General features: G+C 49.5%; 1 protein-coding gene across 1 annotated transcript; it reads right to left on the bottom strand.

The window, feature by feature from the left end:
- Positions 1-16,241: 16,241 nt before the first annotated feature.
- On the bottom strand, positions 16,242-18,500 carry LOC126046875 (cbp/p300-interacting transactivator 3). The gene is made up of 2 exons (XM_049819809.1): positions 18,396-18,500; positions 16,242-18,125 (listed from the first exon to the last, which is right to left on the bottom strand). The coding sequence occupies exon 2, from the start codon at positions 18,111-18,113 to the stop codon at positions 17,499-17,501; it is 615 nt and encodes a 204-aa protein (XP_049675766.1). The 5' UTR covers positions 18,114-18,125; positions 18,396-18,500; the 3' UTR covers positions 16,242-17,498.
- Between the last annotated feature and the right edge of the window lie 1,431 nt (positions 18,501-19,931).

The raw sequence follows: 19,931 nt of genomic DNA, 5'->3' as shown, positions 1-19,931 counted from the left end.
GTGCAGCTCAAGCTTCATGATGCCAGCTGTTTCCCACTCTGTATACATTCATCATCATCAGGCATAACTGTTTCACTGCAAAATCAATCCATGCTGTGTACCTGGAACTCCCAGCTCTAATTCTGTCCATCCCTGTGGATAAAGTAAACCTTGGTTATAAGAAAAAAGTTTACAGTGGTTTTAAGTTGGGGAATTTATTCAGTGTTTGAAGAACCAATTCTTCAAACGCAGAATTACCAGTATCTTCTTCTGCATACTTCTTCAGTGAAATAGGACCATCTATTGAGAAATGAAGCCTGTGGACCAAATGAGCAGTAGAAAGAAGAGGAATGACTCACAGACCACTGAGGTAATCTCTCAGGTCTAAGGAAGCCTGTGGCATACACAATGCAGGGTGATACATGTGTCCTCCACCAGTGCTCACTGCTGCCCTTTGGGGATTGCACCTGCACTGCATATCTGCCTACAGACTCAGCAGTGTGAGTTCATCTTCTAGATTTATCTAAAAAATCTCCAGCCCTCCAAGGAAGATTAATCCTTTCTCAGTGGTACATTTCTCCTGGACTGAAGGAACAATCCTTCCCCAAGAAACTGCTGTGGGGAACAATAGTGTGTGGCAGAGGGAGCATACACATGCAAGGAAGTATAGGCTGGATTCACACACAGCTATCTACACTGCATTCATTACCATAACAAAAGTCATGAGCTTGCATGCTGCTAGCCTGAATTTAGGATCTTTCTTCTTCATGGGCTAAATCCAATCATGGGAGAAAAGAACTAGCACGTCCAGAGTGCCTATAAAGCCTGTTCATGACAGTCTTCAAAGATCTTTCAAAGAACTTCACAAAGGTAAATCTGATTTGGAGTAATCCCTGGAGAGGGAAACAGGATGTGGAAAACATTTTGTCTGCTTGGTTGGATGCACTACAGGCCTGTCAGTCGAAAGGAAGATTTGGAAGCACAGAGATGATACAGAGAAGGAAAACTACAATGACAGCAGCACCATGGGTCATCACAATCAAGGTGATGCCTGGAAGCCAAGCAAGCTGCAATTCTGTCTGCTGTTTTTGGTTTTGAGACCACAGATATGCATAGGTGCAAAGTGGCATTCCTAGTGAACACAGCAATGTTTGGCAGGCAAGGAGGTGATGACAGAGTTGCCTGTCAGGATCAGTTCTGCTCTGGAGGTACTTTTCACATAATTGCTACTTCCTGCTTCTGGTCAGCAGTGGGAAGCAGCTCATTGCCAGGTGGAAGTGCTCTCTGGCTGGCAATGAGCAGATAGATCATGGAGGCCTGATGTTTGGAGAGCCTGGAATCTGAGCAGTAAGGAAAAGTGTCGTTGGGAAGCCCTGGAAACCTCTTTAGGCATCATGCACTCATTCCTGCTTGGGTATGTTACCTAAGCATGACCTGTGTTTCTGCTATGTTTTCAAATGACATGCCACATCTGTACTGCTCTAAGTTGGAGGATCTTCCTGACCATGCTGGAGGAGAAGAGCAGAGCTGGAGCTCTGCAGGAGAGTTCCTCTCCAGGATCCCACACTTTGATGACTGAGATGCAGAGCACAGGACAGTGGTGATAACATGTCTGACCATCTGGTCCATGTTGGCATAGAGGAGTTTCTACGTCAAGCCATGGCAGAGACCTGCCAGACTACCTTAATTTTCTATAGTGCCTCAAAATCCTTGGAAAGTCTCTAGTAGAGCCTGGGGAGGAACTGACCTATAGGCTCTGTGAACAAAACGGGATCGGGTTCGTCAGTAGAGCTATCTTGCTGCCTGTGTAGCAGACAGCATCCCATGCGCTCAGCCAGGCCTTGCTTCCCCTCCACCAAACTCACTGTGTGGCTTGGCGAGACCTCCATGTTCCTGCTGTGCTTACAGCAATAACCAGTCTTCACACCAGGCAGAAATGAAGATTGTTGGCTCTGATTTATTTCAGGAGAGGCTATGGCAGTGTTCATCAGGAAAGCAAAGGCCCTGAGAATCTGAGCATCCAAGAGGGTGAGAACCTTTTGGCATGCCCCCACTTCTCCGGAGAAACTGCTTGCTCACTGGGCATTTATTTGCGATTTTATTTTCCAGTGGCCAGGCAATATAATCAGAGACAGCCTGTATGCTGGTGGACTGGAGGCTGCTACATGTCCTAAATTGTTTTAAAATAAGGCTATAGATGGCATCTGGCAGTGGTAAACCAGGGACAAGATGTGGATTTCCATAGCCGGCAAACCAAGAACATCTGTATGACAATGATGTGATACAGCTGAGCCAGCACAAGGCAAAACCTTTTCTTACAAATCACAACTCACTGTTAAAGTTAGTAAAGTTCCTTATACAGGAAAACCTTGCGGAAACTGGACAACAGCACTCACTTCAGACAGGGAGATGTGGGATACTTGAAGGCCCAGGGGAACATGTGGTCCTGGAGCAGAACAGCTGCATCTGCATACCACCAGTCCTGGGGCTGGGAAGCCAGTGGCCTGGAAAAATTTGGTCAGCCACAAGTTTCTTACCAAGAACAAGGTGATAATTGATAGAAAGTCAAAACAATTCATGTAATTGGCCTATGGAACTCACTGCTGTGGGAAGTCACTGAAGGATGCTTAGCAAAAGGATGGGATGACAATGAGAGTAAAAGATAATCCAGAGAGGCTTTCAGCAATTTTCAAAGGGCCACTGTGCTGCAGAAATCAAAGCGCAGGCTCTTTAAAGATGTGTCTCATGGCAAATGGCTTCTGCTTCTGGCTGGAGCAGCTGGGGGTGGCTGCTCATGCAGGCAGCACAGTGGATTTGGCAGACCTCAGCCTAGGTGCAGTCGGACAGTTTCTGTGTATCTGCCCTGAGGACAAGGTCAGTAGGTATCAGTATTGCCAGGTGATGCAGGATTTTGGGAGTCTGTGGAGCTCAGTGCTATAGCCCACTTCTAGCGCATGGCCACAGAAGAAATTTTTGGAGAAGGATGCTCCTGAGTACAGCAGCATTGGCTATCATGCACTTCATACCTGTGTTATGTGAGCACAGGGACAATAATCACAAGGCTTTTATGAAATAAGGACTCAGCATCGTTAAGCAGACAGGAAACTGTAATGGAGGGGAGATTAAATGATTTGTCTAAGACTGCACGGGAATTCTGTGGCAGAGCTAGACAGAACTGTGCCACCTAAGTTCTGATTTAAACTTACTAGGAGACCGTCATTCTTTGACGATAGGTGCATGAATCCACTCCTGTGCTGCTGTAGTGGCTGGGCCATGCTGCCACTCCCTGGCATGTCCAGTGTCCCTGGATCCAGGGCATGGAAAGTATCTGAAGGCACTTGCAACTTCCTGGCCTGCTAAGCAGTTTAATGGGGGGGTGTCCCCAATGCATGAAGTGCTGGTGCAGGAACAGAGTCAATGGGCAGACCAGGATCAGCTCTGCTCCAATGAGGGCGGAGAGATAGGATGTGGGGATCTCATGGGGCAGAAAAGGAATTTTGCAGAAGAAGTTAAAGCAACAGAAATAGCTTTGGGGGAGATGCCCATAACGCTGATGTACTTACAGTATGTTCTGCTTCAGCAAGGAGGATTTCCAGGGTCCTGGCTCCTTGCTCTGATTTTTGAGGGTGCAAAATGTGAAGATGTTGCGTCGTTACACACAGCCCAGGCATCCCTCTGTCTTCGGAAGAAACAGCGTGGCTGTGGGAAGGAAAAGGCCAGCACCAGCTTCTGAAAAATGACCCCAGTGGCGTGAAACCCAGGACCCCCCCAGCACCCAGTTCCCGCAGCGCTGTGGTGGGACTGGGCTGTGGTTCTCGCCCAGTGCCACCGGGGGGCAGCAGCGCCCCGCGGGAGTTCCTGGTGGCCCTGGGTGCCAGGGGGCTGGGGACCCTTCTTGCCTTCGCTGGCTCTGCCAGGGTACCACGGCTGCTTCGCGGTGCCCGTGCCAGGGCGATGCGGTCACCATTGGTGGCCCCTGAGCAATCAGCCCCCAGCACCTGAGTGTCCATCCTCATTTGGGGACAGCCATGCTGGGACGGGGAGGAAAGGCTTCTTGCACCACATCCCTACTCTCCTCCGCTTTACACTGGCTACTATGAAGAGCTGAGTTCAAGGCCCTGGTGTGGAAGTGGACCCAGCTATCTGTAGGGCTTTGTCCCACCTCCATCCCACAGATGGAAATACCTTCCTGTCCCACTTCAAACCCTTTTCCATTGGGCATCAAAATAGTCCTGGGTTCCCAAGGATGAAGAAGGGACAGTCAGGGTGTGCTTTTCAGAAAGTGCCAGGATTCCAGAAACTGTCTTTACTAGACAGGTCTGAAAGCTACTTTGACTTAAACTGAGTCCTTAAAGTGGTTCCTATGCGGTGCTGCTGGGCTGAGCTGCCCTGTGCTCAGAGCAGAAGCTGCAGGCTCTCTCCCTTTGCTCCTAGCTCTGTTGTTGCCAGTCCCACACTGACAGAAAATTCACTTATCTGTTTTTTCACCTAGTATACTATGTATTTTAGCCTGTGGTCCAGCTCGGGTGATTTGTAAAAGTGTGGTGAAGTCCTTTAATGAGAGGCCGTGCCCTCACACTGCGGGCACTATTCTAGCATGCTGTAGCCCCTCGTCGCTCTTCTGAGATCCCATGTACCCAAGTCAGCAGTGCAGAAATAAGGGAAGTGATTGAACACCCTGCATTAACAAGTGTGCCTTCTGCCTTGTGGCAGTGAAAAACTGCAGCAAACATTTCTGTGCAGGACATGAAGCAGGGTCCCCTGCCTGCCTCCCTGCCAGGCCAAGGGGACTCCTGCCAGCTGCGGTCCTGAATGCCTGAGCTTGCTGAGCACACGGAGGCAGATGCAGAGTTTGCATACTGAGAAGATAAGGAGGGCTTTTTTCAGCTCTGAAGGCTGTTTATTCTTTACAGCGTACTGACACCAGAACGGAAAGTGCCTTTTCCTGAAACTAGCTATTTATAAACAGCCTGCTGTGCCTAGCCTTCTCTTGCAGGGGGGCAGGGACTCTTGCAACTTTTCTTTCACTGCCTTGATTTCACCCAGAGATCATTCAGAAAGGAACAAATAGAGCAGATCTTGCTGCCCATCTGCTGGGGGCACACCACAGGACCAACAGCTTTTAATAACTCTTTGGAGTTGCCAAACTCCAGTGAGTATCTAATTCAGCCCTAAACACTTTGGCCGTGCAGTTGGTGCTGTTCACAGCCCTGGATTCTTGCAAAGGCTTTGAAGGAGAAATTAGTCATTTGTGGCAGTCATGCCTTTAACGCATGAAACAGCTGTGCTTGTCCAAAGGGGATGATCCTTGTGGTATGGGCAGAAACTGGCAGCAGTTTTAGCTGTATCTTTCCAAGCTGCTGAACAGTGCAGTGTTCACTGCATGCACACATATGAGGTGGGATTTGTCTGCTCTGAGATGTCTAAAACATAGCCTCCAAGCCTTAACTAGCTTTCTTTCCCTGTCAAAGGAGAGAAATGAGCATCTTCGAATTCCATCTCAATGAAATGCCTTTCCTTGGATTTTACCTAGTTTAATTGTGTAGGGGTGCTGGACAACACTCTGCCTACCTCCCCCTGTCTTGCTCCAGCAGGCCACCAGCTCTGTGGGCAGTGCTGAGCTCCTCTTCCTCCAGGGACACTAAGATCCAATTTTGAACCCCACCAGAAACTCCGAGTAAGCTAGTTTTAATTACAAAAACTACTGCTTCTTCCCTGACCTAGCTGTGCCCCTTTTGCAAACAAGGTTTGCTCTTGGCACTGCTCACAGTACAGCACCCCAGTATTAGCCAGCTTTTCCTACCTGTAGTGATGTGGTGGCTTTTAGTTGTGGCTCTTAGTAGCCTGGGATGGAAGACCAGTGTGCCTAGCAAAACAATATGCAGGGGTTCAGCTGAGAATGAAAGAAAGAAAGAAACCCCTCTGTCCCTTTCTGATGTTTGTCTTGGTGCTCTTGGAGAAAGGAAGAGGTGTGCAGAGGGATCGGGAGAGGCTGGGGCAGATTAAGTAGCTCTCCAGCCATGCAGGGAGAGCCAGATTTCAGTGTGGCTCTGCACACCAAACACAGCTGAAGTAGTGAGGATGGACTGAGTGTGGCTCAGAGCCAACAGAGTGGGAGAAGATCAGAAAACTGTTGAATCGAGGTCTCTTCACCCCCTTGATATTTCAGTGGTCATGAGCAGGTCATGGACTTTTGTAGCAGGCTGAACTTGCAGAATTCCCTGGAAATGTGAACTCAGGGATATTTCTGGCAAATCTGGAAAGGAAATAATCTTCTATCCGGAGGCTGCAGGATGCAACACAGCCCCCTGCACACTGAAAGGTCCTAATGCTTCAGAGCTGCACATACAACTGACAACAGGACTTGGCTGACTTGTCAAAACTTTTCTCAACTCACTACAATGCCCTGCAATCAACTGTCTTTTGTATTTACAGTTGAAACAGGAAAAGCAGGACTTGGTCCATACCTTGGTGTAGCAATTATGAAGCAACCTAACGGCAAACTGTAACCAGCATCTGAAAATCATGAGTGTTGCCATAAACAACGACATTCCCCAGAGGAGACCCTCAGCATTTGATTACTGCTAAGAGATGGGCCATAGAGTAACCTACTGTGCTTTCTCAACAGCATTTTATCAAAGACTTGAGATGCAGATCCCCCCCCTCTCACCCTCCTTCAGGGCAAAGGCCTGGGAGGGAATCAGGCTGGGATCAGATGCTTGCAAAAGCAGTCACTTGCAAAGCTTTTACTATGGGCTTAGTCCTTTGTCTCTGGAATATCACTTGGATTTGGCAAAGAGCTGCTTTCCCTAATCCCCATTCATGCAGGCACATGTGGAAGCTCCCGGGAATCCCTGCTGCACTAGGGGCTCCGGTTCAGCAAAGTGGGACTACTCACCATGAGTACTCCACAGTGGCATCCTCCAGAGAACCCAGCCTGCCTGCTTGGCTCTGAGGAGTGATGCACAGCCCCTCTGCATTGCTCTTTTGACTGTGGTGTCCTTCCCCATGATCCAGAGACCTGAGAATACAGAGCTGCTGACCCAAAAGAAAGATGAAACATTGAGTCAGCAAGCCAGCAGCTGGTGCTTTCAGAACCTCATCCATGTATCTGTATGTTGAGCCCTGGGCTGGCTCCTCTGGATCCACAGGGACATGCAGATGAGCTGCGGCAGGCTATAGCTGAGCTTCCCCCTGTCCCCATGGCATTGCTGCTCTGTGCAAAGACTGGTGGAGATGGTGCAGGAGAAGGGCACTCCACTTTGCCCCCAGTCCTGGGTGGCATGGGGCTACTTTCTGTGATGCATCAGAGATGTGTGTCAGCTCTTCCCCATGCCACGCATGGACACAGCTGTTTACTGAGTATTGGTTCCTACCTGGGGAGCCCATGTTTTGCAAAGGGCCAAATCTGCCCTTTTGTGACTCCAGATTTCATCTGGCGCATCATTAATAACAAGGAGGTGAATTGTTACCTATTCCTATTTCTCACACTGTTTTCCTAGGACAGACCTGTTGCCTGGTTCTTTGCCCTGCTGCTGGTGTTGCAGGTTAAACCCAGCCATAGTGGCTTGCAGAGGCAGCCAGGAGGAGGAAAGGAAAGGAGCAGGTTGTTTTTTGAATGTGGTGTATCTAAGCACTGAGGTGTGTCTGAGTACAGGGAATTTCTCACACATGGCACCTCCATTGATGGCAGAGGTCAGGAAAAGGAGGAGAAAAGGACATTGTCAGGCTGCCACTGGGTGTATGTAACTGTGGCTGAAGAAGGATGCTCCTCGGTGTGCCTGATCTAAGATCAGAGACCTTTGTCCACTTCTAGCTTTCTTGCCTCTACCCAGTGCCATGGCAGTGCTGTGTAGGTCACAGCAGCCTTCACAGTCCAGTGCACCAGGCAGCTATGGGTTTTTGTTCTAAATAAGAAAGAAGGGGGTCCAGAAACACCCTGGCCTGATTCCGTCATTTCCTGGAAAGCCCCAAGCCCTCCCTTCTAAAGATTGGACTCTTATGGAGGAAGCCAAGAAAGCCTCTAGCATCCTTTGCTACAGCCACAGATCTCTTATTCCACTGGTCTACCAGTGCTTAGCACATGTAGGATAAGGCTGGAACTGCAGCTCTTCTTCCTGCAGCTGTCAACAAAAGACATGAAAGCAGTTCTTTCAGAAATCTCCGTAAGTTGGAAAAGAAGAGTCATTTCACCCAAGATGTCATTCCAGAGCCAGCAGGTATATGTTTTTCATGCACATTTGTGCTGATGCCTGTTCACAAAGCTGCATTTTCTCCCAGCATCATAGCAGCCTGTACCCGAGTGAAGGACTCCTGCTTCTTTAGGCATCTTCTGAAGTTGCCTGCCAGCAGTTTCAGACTCAGACCTGGGATCAGACTTTCTTTCAAGGTTGGATCATTTGTTATATCATTTTGCTGAAGTCCACAGAAGGTCTTGGCTTGTCCCCTGAGATGCAGAACAGCTGCATCCTGTAGCTCTGGGAATGCTGTTATATCTTAAAGGCTACCTGTTGTCATCTACATATGGATGAATTTGCAATCATGCGGCATTAGCTTTGTGGAGAGGAGCTGTATGCATTGCAGTTATTATCTCATGCCTTGTTTTGAATTTCAGTAGAATTTATCTTCAAACTAACAGACTTTTTCCCTATAAGACTGATTTTTGACTGTTGGTCTGAACCCTAGGCACACACTCTGGGGCTGTGGAAGCAGAGGAGGTGGTGAGCACCAGCAGTGGGACTGGGAACACCCCAGCAACAATGCTACCCATTCCCTAGACTCTAACCCTGCTCCCTCTCCTCACTTGCAGGGCGCTGCCATGGTAAAACCCAGTTTTAAGCACACATTGGAGAATATGCATGATGGGTCAGAAAGCAAGCTCTGCCACAGAGGGGAAATATCTTACCTGGTCCAGTGTGTTCTGGGATGAGAGTGACATTACAAAGTAAGATGGAGAAGGAGTTACTGCAGCAAATAACTTCTTAGTAGCAATGTCTATGGCTGGAGATGGGAATGTGCTGCAGGCCATTGTATTGGGCCAGATTTAGCTCCCTTGGTGCCTCTTGCTGGTTTGCAAAGCTCGCTGTGAACTGGGCTGGAACCTCACTGTGACACAATACTGCTGCTCAGCAAGTTTGGTTACAGATAAAGATATGGGACTTGTGAGCTGATCCTGAATAATTTGCAAAGGGAAAGTCAGGCTGGATTTGATGTGTTTCAACTGCCATGGCTCTCTGACAAGTGACCCAAAGTTTGTGTGGCTTCACTTCTCATACTGACTTAGCAGCATCAGGAGTAGGACAGAGAGCACCTCTTGGCTCCTCACTGGGAGCTTCTGAATCAGGGATGGAGCATGTGGGGATGTGGGACCAGGAACTTCCAATCCTCCATTCTAACCTCAGCACCAAGCAGGAGGTAGCCGATATTCAGTGGTGCATGGACTACATGGCTAAAGTAGGACATGGCAAAAGAGGACTTCCGGAGCTGCTAAGGGTCTCAGGAACTGGTTTTGATCTATGCCTTGGAAAAGGTCATTGACTCTTCTTCTCTCAGGCAGGTAACACCATGCATCTCAGACATATCCTCATCAGCAGGTGCTTGTGACCTGAGGATTCAGAAGAGGGAACAACACACATGTTTCTGGCATTCACGTAACTAGGCTTAACTCTGGTTTCTGCTGTGAGCAATAAAAGCACCTGGTACATGGGGTGCCCTGCTTGGTGCCCTCGGGGAGAGGCTGCAATCCCACACCATGCCAAAGTGATTCTGTCCCATTGTGGCAGATGTGAGGCTCTTTGCCATCTGTTTGCTGTTGGCTTCTTTTATCCAAACTGGTCTTTTTCCTTGACAGTGCAGTGAGGCAATGCTACTGTCAGGGAGCTCGTGCTAACAGCCTATAATCAAGGGTCTCAGTACTGTCCAAACACAGGGTGTGATGGAGTTGGAGGTGGTGAGGTAATGCTTTCCTTGGGAGGCACCAGCCCCACAGCTGATACCTGCCTCTGCCTCTGTTGCCATATACCCTAGGAAGAGAGCTGGGACATGAGGAGGGACCTAACTGTAAGACAGGACTGGAGCTAATGTGCAGAGCATTCCATTAAACTCTACTGCAGATGCAGTGCCATTGTCTGTGTGAGGGGTGTCCTTAGCAGCCAGCTTGTCTTTTGAGGCAAGTGCTGTGATTTGGTTTGGGAACTGCGCAGGATGACATCAGGCACAGCCATAGTTTTATTTTTACAAGACATCAGTATTTAACTAGGAGCATTTACAGTGTGGCTAGAGGAGAGAACCACATCCGAGACAGTTTTCTTGTAGCCAAGAATAAGCAAGCTATTTGACCGAATATTTCTTAGTAATAATGCTTTGGAGTTTGAGGATGAGGTAAATTGTAAAATCCTCTTTCTTCCTCACCCCTCTGGTAGTCCAAAGGACTCACAAGCAAAGTCAAGATGTCTGAAGAGCAAATTGTGTTCTCATCCTGGCTGTCTTCAGTAGGAACAAACTGCACCCAGAAGTGTGCTGAGGAGAAGCAGAACAAAGCTTACTCCTGCTATTTTATGATCAAGAAAACTCAAACAGGTTTTTCTAAAGGGTTGAGGGAGAGGGATGCAGAAACTGTGAGCTCCCAAGATGAAGAGGCCTGACAGCATGGAGAAGAGGAACAGATGGGACTCTTCACTCCAAACTTCTGAGGCAAATGCAAACCCAGAGATACAGGGTTTAAAAGAATGATGAAGAAACAGAGCCCTAAAACTAAAATGAAATCCAGCCTTGAGCTCAAGAGAGTGTCACCCTGAATGTCACAGGTATGATTGCTTGTCCCTTGAATACAGGTCATACGATGGAAGCCATCCCAGATCTTACAGGGAGAGCACTGTCTCCCAAAGCCAATGTGGCCAGGGTGGAGGAGGGCAGGACGGAAGGTTCACTGATGGGAGGCTCAGGGAGGAAACAGTATTGTAACCACCTCATGAGCAGCGAAGAGGGAGCAATGTCTCATGGCAGGATGGCGTCAGTCTGTGCAAGTTGGCAGCTATAGTGTGGATGGGAGAATGACTCTATCAAGGATGCCCCTGGGAGGTGTCTGAGGTGGTGGGAGAACCAAGGGATGGTGCTGTGGTGCAGTTTTTAGGAACATGGGTATTTGGGCAACAGTTGCACTTGTATTTGAGATGTGGAGGTGGCCATCCACCATCTTCTAGGCCAAGAGTGCTCATAGGAGAGAGGACCCTGCCAGTACATGAAAAGGTGGCTACAAGTACAGTATTATTCCTTGGGAGAGGTATCTGGAGTCCCTGCAGATCTCTGAAAAATAGAGAGCCAGCTAGCCAGCCAACAACTGGAAAGGGAGAAATTAGGAAAGAAATGAGAGAAGTGCAGCACTGAAACAAGGGTCCAGAGAAATCCCATCCTCTGAAGTTTTCAAAATTTGACTGGATGAGGCCCTGAGCAGCCTGTCCCACCTTTGAATGCAGTTCTGCTTGGAGCAGGAGATTGGACTGAGTGGCCTCCACAGGTCCCTTCCAGTCTAAATCTTTCTGTGGTTCTGTGATGAATGTTTGAAATATAGAATAACCAGACTTAATTATAGCATTGGAGAACTTCATGACACATCTATGGCTTAAACCAGTGCTGTTCCCTTCCCCATCCCATAAAGCTAGAGACAGGACAGAAGAAGGTGATCACAACGATCTACAACACAAAGTGATTCTTGAATGGGGAGAGACTCAGGAGGGAACATCACAGGAGTTATAAAATCATTATTGGTGTGGAGAAGGTGGCCAAGAAATGATTGGGAATTAGGGGACACTCAACAAAGTGAGTAGGTGGCAGGCTTAAAATGAAGAGGAGCTTACAGAGCTTAAGCTTCTTATGAAGAGCTTGATTACATCTTCATAACTCCCTTCTGGATTTCACTGGCACAAGATTTTGCTGAAGTAAAATGTACCTATGAATTAAAAAGTGATTGCAGGTATAGGCTGGGTAGGTCCATAGCAGGGTATTTAACCTTGTAAAAACATGACCAGAACTCCTTAGACTACTACTTTCTGAAAGTTGTGAAGGAGCATCGTGAGAAGGACCATGTACAATCACTTGCTTTCTCAAATTTCCTCCCAGACTACCCAATCCCAAAGAGCAGGTAGGGCTAGATAGGCTTTTGGCTTGACTTTCCCTGGCAGTTCTCACTTGATGTTCTCAATCCCTTTGGCTGCAAATGGGACTTTGTCTCTTTTTGGCAGTGTTATTCTGGCTCATGCCCAGATTCCAGTTATGGTCAGTGAGAGCAGGTACACATGCAGATGGGTAACCCCCAGGCTTGGTCAGACCACAGGTTCCTGGGGTGCACAGCACTGCCACAGCCTGTGGCTGACAGCAGTGCCTAGGGCAGAGGGGATGCTGGCCCACTTGCTGTGGTCCTTCCCAGGTTCACTCTCCAGCACTGATCTGTGGCTCAAAGACTTCCTGAATCAAAGACTTTCTGACTCAGAAACAGGATCTTTTTATTAGAGTGGATTTTTTTCCCTGGGTCTTTTACCTATCTGCTCTTCAAAGCCATGTACCTCAGCACCTATCACATCCTGTGGCATAAGAGGTGTCTGGGGTCAGGCCAAAAGACCTGACAGTTTCATATCCTGCCTCCAAACATTGTCCTCAGTAGATGCCTTCAGCAGAACATAAGCACAAGGCAAGCAAGCATGATACTGCATGCTTGGCCAGTTTTCCAGCCCTTAACTCTCTGTTCCTCTTGCAGCCTCCTAAGCCAGACATAATTTTTATATGCTTACAGACCCTTGATGGATTTCTCTTCCAGGAACTTGTCTGGACATCCCTCAAACCCTCAGCAACCTCACATATCCACAACATCTTGTGGAGGAGAGTCCCACAGCTCAACCATTCATTGTAGAAAACCCCACCTCCTTAATTTGCTTTGAACCTGCAACTTGCCAGTCTCCTTTGATGCCTTATTGCTTGCATGGGAAGGAGACTGAACAACTGCATCCTTTCTCAAATACTTTCTGCAGAGTTGTGGTTAGTGGGGCCTCAGACAGAGATTGCCCTTCTCTGAACCTTTTCAATTTCCACCCCATCCTCTCTTGAGCCAGGAAGATGGTAGGACAAGGACAGTACTCAGTGTGCAAGGTGGAAGTGAACCATGCAGACATACAGTGGCCTACAGCAATGGCCTCTGCTGTGTTCTCTGGTCTGCTCTTAGCAGTTCCTAACAGTCAACTGGCTTTTTGGTCATACAGAAGAGTTCATGTACCCCCACCTCCCATGCTGTCAGAAAGAGCTTCACTTTAAGCTACATGTTTCATGCAGAGATACCTCTGTTCACTTGCATTTGAACCTGGCCCCTGCCACCTAAATTTGCAGAGATCAGCAGATATCTCCCATTACACCTGGGGAAAAAAATTCCCTAGTCACCTTCCCCTTTCACTTCATTTTATAAACCTCTGTTACCCAGCCTTCTTGTTGACTGAGAAGTCCCAGTCTATTTTGTGGCTTCTTTTGAGAAACATTACTCTGCCTCAGTTGTTTCCTCTTTCTCTACAGTTTCTCTAGTTTTCTGTTATCATTTTTCTGATGAACAGACCAGAATTTTGGACAGTTCGTTGGTGTGGGCAGTGCACAGGATGCAGCTGAATTTTGTATTGATACTGTAGGGCATTCACTGTTTGATTCCACTTTCTATTCCTCTCCTAATGATTTCTAACCTTCTCTTTGCTTGTCTGGCTCCTCCTGAACAGCAAGAGGAACATTCACTGTAATGCTAAGATATTTTCTGAGTGGCTGTAGCTAGTTTAGAGCCCAGCACTGTGTGTTAAGTCAAGAAAGATCAACCCTACATATATAATTTCATATTTAACAGTCATTGCTCATCTTATTGCCTAGTCACTCACTATTGCCAGATCCTTCACCAGCTCTCTGCACTGGACTTTCATCTTTGCTACTCTGCATCACTGAGCACAGGGATGTGGAGAAATGCCTTGTCTTTCTGTACTTTCACACTCACATGCTCCCAGAGGCTGCCTCAAGACCTGGTCTTCACAAGAATAGCTACAAAATCTATTTGGAGTATAACTGAGGATCTAGCCTAGGTGCAGGTACAGAGTGGTTGTGTCCTAGTTATCCCATCTGGACTAGGCAGTGGGGTTGGAGAACCCTTCGTCTTCCCCAACACACAAAACAGACTCCTGGTATCTCAGAGGAGAAGTGCTTCCCAGCAGTTGTCTGTAAACAGAAACTCTCCATGTGAGCAGTTCACCTATGTCTGCAAAGCTCCCACACTGATTGTCACTGTCATTCAGCAACCATCTGCAGTGCTCTGCAGTGCCTGTCAGCCCCTACAGATACCAGTGCTTTGGAGCATCACCCTGCTGGCCTCCTGCCTGTTGCTGGATTAAAAGGTCAGTGTCAGCTAGATGGGAAAAGCAGAGGTCAACCATGTTATGTTCTTGGTGGTCTTGATGACTTTGAGAAACTTGTCTGCAGACTCAGGTAGGTGGGTCGCCCCATTGTGCCACCTGGCACCTCTGCTCACTGCGTGGTGCCAGCCACCCTGCCAGGGGACCTGGACAGGCAGGCTGCACTGTAAAGCTGAGTGGAGAGGGAGAACTAGAACCATCCAAGCTGCAGCTCATACTACTGCTGTAGCAGGTCCTGTGTGCCTGATGCAAGGCATACTAAGCAGGCAGCACGAAGAATGGTGGTCCAAACTGCACCTAAACCAAGAAGGCATTCTAAAGGAGGTGATCACTGGACTCATCCAGTCTAACCCAGCCAGAAACAATAGGCCTGTAGCAGAAATCATAAGTGTTTTTGACCTGACTTATCTAGGAAATCATAAGGTTGACCACAATTAGCAGTATCTTTTGGGGAAATAGAGGTAACACACCCAAGGAGTTAATTCCTGCTCTGAAGTTTGCATTTGTATGAAAGCTGACATTGAAATAATCTCAACTGAGCCTGTTAGGACAGACTCCCAAGAAAATCCTGACTGGGAACCCCCCAGTCACTCCACATCTCTGGTAATATCAGCTCTCCTGCTCAGAGTTAAATCAACAGCCCCTTTCCTGGTGTACTGAACAGCCCTCAAAGAGGATGTACAGACATGTTCCTCTGTCCAGTTTGCATCAAACACCAAGTGCTTCTTACAGGGAAATGTGCTCCTGTTCCTGGGAAACCTCTGTAGAAATTGCTGAAGTTGACAGTACTGCATCTGTGGGCTGGACATAGCTCCCCATTTGTAGCTGGGACACTGTAGGCCACAATGGTGTGTCACACAGTCTGCATCCCCCACAACCACAACTCACAGCCTAGAACATGCCTGTTTATTCTGGGGTTCAGCTACTTTGAGGAATAAATCCAGTTGCTAACTCTTTGTTGCTTACCTACAACCTGCTGAACAAGCCATCTACTATTCCACAAATGCACAGAGAAGGCAAAGCTCTTCCGGGTCTCAGACAGCCCATCACCATAGAACTGGCAGCCCAAGCAGGGCTCTCCCACCTGCAACACAACCCTGCCATCTACTTTTTGACCAGCTCTCGAGATTGCACAGGCATGACTACCAAAAGAACAGAACAGGACAGGACAGAAATTTAACAATTGCTCTTGATTTGTGCAAGGAACAAGGCCAGGGGTCACTGTCAGACAATCCAAAGTGCGGTCAAAGCGATCCAGCCACTCCAATACCAGCATCCACAGCCCCATTGCTACAGGGTAGGGCAGGAAAGGGACACATGGGAATATTCCTGAACTCTGCAAAAGGACTGGCTAGGAAACCCTTTAAGAAAAACAACTAAGCTCTGGAAGAGTAGGAGATCATAGGCTGTCTTGATTTTTAGAGCCTTTGTGGTGTAGAAAACTGTATCAGAGAGCTCCTAGCAGAGCTGCAACCCAGCTGTTGGAGCTGCACTTGATATGAAAGAAGTGTAAGGAGTCACCACCCACTTGTCTGAGTGCCTCGGGTCAGCCAGCAGCAGGGCTGCAAGCAACAGCAGCCACGCTGCAACAAGGCAGCACCATCCACGTTAGGAATTTGCCCTCAGTACAGAAAAGGAGCATCTCATCCTCCCAGCCACTGGATTGACTTAGTCCAATGATTAAACTAGAAATACACTCCTTACAACTTCGGTGTCAGGTGGGGGACACTAGTGACTGGATCCACAGCCCACCAACGGGAGCGAAGAAAACACTTCTCCCCAGTGCTCGACACCACACTGCACCTGGGCCAGAGACAAGCACTGAACAAATGCACACTGGAGATATTTCAGCTTTTATTTGCAAATTCATCTGTACATTCTCACTTGGTTGTCGAGTGACAGCTGCCAGGAGCTGTCAGCAGCAGGGGGCAGCAGCAACTAGGAGTTAACAGGAGCTTTGCACAGTGCCTGGAAACAAGAGACAGCAGAGGAAACAAAACCCCACTAGCTTTTACATTTAACCTTTTCCGAGTAAGGGAATTAGAAATCGAGTCATCTTTATCACATTCAGAAAGGTGTTGGATTTACAGTTCTATGCGTTCAGCACAAAGATCTCAGGTTGAAGTAACTATCTCCAGAGCAGCTTGAAAACTATCCCAGGCTTTCTTTTTTTGAAGCCAGCATCTTAAAGCTGCAGTACTCTCCATGCATCCTTCCCAGCAGTCCCAAAGCCAAATAACAAAAGAACTCCTTGCAAATAAATAATCATAGGAAAATAAATAAGATTAGATCTGGAATATACAGTTACATGGTCTTTATTTGGTTTCAGAGGTGGAAAAAAGTGGAGCTAGACTGCAGCTTTAAGCCTTATACCTGAATCAACCTCAAATGCTTTGTAGATTTTACAGTTGATTAGCTGTACAGGTCAGAGATCCAAAGTTTCACAGAGATGAACATTTAGGCACATATGCACACCCTTCCCCAAGGCATACTTTATTTTGCTCAGCCAGTTAGAAAAAAGCCTGCTGGAGGGGAAGTGCCCCCTTTCCGAGCTGAACAGACAAGACTGAAGACCTATTTACCGTCACAGTAAAAAGTCCCAACAAATATCTAACCCCACCCATGTTTGCAAGGGGAAACTGGTTCAAACCATGCACCAGGGAGACAATCCTCTCTCAGGGGATCCTTTAACTTCGCTGCCACCACGGAATCCTTGAGCAATCCAGCTACTGGCAGTGCTGCCAGCTGCCCATTGCTTCCTGCACTCAAAGCCTAGTTGTGGAAAGTCCTAAGTCCATTATTTCTACTTAAGCCAGAAATCCTGTTAATGCCATTTAGAGGCAGCTCTACAGCAAGAGCTCTTGATCTGCTCTCTGTTTGGGGTACACACCCCCTCCCCAGGAACTCCCACACAGGAAAACCACACAGAAGAGAAAAGCAATCCATTGCAAGCCAGTGTCCGATGATTGTCTCTTTGGGGAGGTTAGGAATCCAGGACAGGGCAAAGCAGGGGAAGGGAGGAGGATGGCAGGTGGAGAAGGAATTTAGAAACAAACTCAAAACACCAAGACACAAGGAGGAGCTCAAAGCCCCTCAACAGCTGATGGCACTGGGTTGCTGTTTGCTAACAAAGTCTGAAATGAAGTCGAACTCGTTCTGTCCCAAGAATAGCTCTGGCAGCTCCTGAATCCGGTCCAACCCCAGTTCCAGGACAAGGGATGTCAAGACCTCCTCATCTATGAGATCAGTGTCCATAACGTTCAAGGTCAGCGCTGGTGAGGGCATGTGCTGCATGCCTGGGTGCTGGCTTGGCCCCACTCTGTACTGCTGGGCACCAGCTCCCATGGGCCCGTTGCTCATACCCAGTGGGTGACCCTGGTACTGGGTGTTGAGTTTTTGTAGGTGCATGCTAGCCATTAGCTGCTGGGTGCCCACCGGCCCCATGTACTGCTGCTGCTGACTTGGGCCATTGAACATCATCGCATTCTGCATCTGGTGGTGGCCCATCTGTCCGCTGAGGTTGGGTCTTGGCCTCATTGCACCATCCATGCCAGCCCCTCCGTAGGGCATCATTTGACTGGCGGCAGGCAGTGTCCTCAGCACATGCTGCCCGTGCTGCGGGGGTCCCTGCAGCCCACTCACCCCCATGCGGTAGCTCTGCAGCCCGGTGCCACCGTGGCTCATGGACATCATCATGTGCTCAGCCATGGCTCCAGGCCCCTGCAAGGCGACACACGGCTCAGGGCAAGGCTTCCGGGAACAGCACCGCTTCCCACTCCCGTCCGAGCCAGCTCCGACCGAGGATCCCGGAGAACCCCCCACCTTCGCCCCGCGAGGAAGACACCGCGCTGCACCCTCCGTGGGAGTCGAGCTGCTGTCCGTCCGCCCACCGCTGGCGGACAAAGCTCAGCGCGCCGCGCACCGCGGCGCCCCTGCACACCGCCCCGCGGCCGCCCCGGGGAGCCGGGCTCTGCCCGCGCGGGTACGCACCGATCCGGGGCTCCGGCGGGCAGCAGGTCCGCGCACCAGCAGCGCCGCCCTGGCTCGGCTCGGCTTGCCGTATACGGGACGCCGCGCTCCCGGCAGTTATAGGGACGCGGGCAGGGGCGGGCCGCCCGGCCCGGCCCCCCGCCGCCCATTGGAGCGCGGCCCGCCGCTGCCCGGCCTTGCCGGTGCTGCCCGGCCCCCGACGGGGCGGGCGGGAGGCACAATGGCTCGGCTGCTTCCCCGGCCGGTCGGCTCGCTCCCGGCACGGAACGGAACGGAACGGAACGGCTGCTGGTGGGCCTCTCCGAGCCCTGCCCGCAACACGCCCCCTGGTCGCGACACGCCTCGTTGTCACGACACAGCCCACCTTGAGGGGGACTGGCTGCCTCCAGCACGTAGGGCACCGATTTTGGCAAATCCCCACTGTCAGGGCTTTGGGATTGAGCGCTCTCCTCTTGGATCCGAGGTGCAAGACACCTTGGGCAGGCTGGGGAGGAAAGGAAGGGATGGCATCCAGGGCCCCCAGCCCAGCGCCCGCTTTTTCCTGCCGATACCCACACTGGGAGTGAGGAGCCCCCCAATGCACACTGTGTTCCTGAACAGGATGCCAAAGTCCACCCATGCTGTCTGGTGTTACCATTTCCGCAGATGGTGCATGCACCATCCTGTTTTTCCATGTCAGCATCAACAACAGCAAGGGGCATGGAGGGCGTTGGGAACAAGGGATAGTGTCCCCAGTGTGCTGGGCTGGGGATCCCTCAGTGTGGTATGGGCACCATGATTCCTCCAGGGATACTCAGCTGCAGAAAACTTGGGTCATCCCTGTTCAATACCCCGCTTAGGTGCCTTGGGGTAAGGATTGGACCTGGGGCAACTGGGGAAGCTCAGGCAGATCATTTCTGCTCCCAGCCCATGCATGCTGGGAATGGTGATGTGTTCATGTGAAGCACTAATTTTGAACTGTATTTGCTTGCATTGTATTCACTCTGCTTCCTGAGCAGGGACCCTGTCTGCCTCTGATAGTGCAAACGGCATAAGATCAGCTCTCTGGAGAGGGTCACCCCTCCAGTGCTTTCCTCTCCCCCACTGTCACTCTGACCAAGCCTTTCTACCTGATCACACGGCTGGCTGGGGTGCAGGTACCCGCTGTGGCGGTTGTGCTAAACTTCATACTGAAGGATGTGCATGCAGACCTTTGTCAAGTGCTTCCAGGGCTACTGCACACTGGCCCCTGCCAGCATGTGCCCTGGCACAGCAGGGTGCTGACTGTTACGAGAAGGGTCCTTGCTTGATGGCAGTTCTGGTTGCAGGGTCAGCAATGGGATGCTACCACATAGCGAGACCTTACCAGCCAAGGTGACTGAGGTTAGTTAGTGGAATCAGCTAGCTGGTTGGTTACTCTGCCAGCAGCACCCTCCCAGCAAAGATGCGCTGACATTCTCAACAGAGCTGGTAGCAAGGTGAATGTTACAAGCAGAGATTTGCTGCCACAACTCTGTCTGCAGCAGTGTGTTTCACCTCTGAGTTGAGTTTTGGCTC

The sequence above is a fragment of the Accipiter gentilis genome, chromosome 17 (assembly GCF_929443795.1).
Source record: "Accipiter gentilis chromosome 17, bAccGen1.1, whole genome shotgun sequence".
Classification (NCBI taxonomy): Eukaryota; Metazoa; Chordata; class Aves; order Accipitriformes; family Accipitridae; genus Astur; species Astur gentilis.
Note: the sequence above shows the minus strand (reverse complement) of the source record. Positions and strands in the feature narration are given on the sequence as shown.

Excerpts from the sequence above, each read along its gene's own strand:
- LOC126046875 (XM_049819809.1), bottom strand. The coding sequence starts at position 18,113 with ATGGCTGAGCACATGATGATGTCCATGAGCCACGGTGGCACCGGGCTG.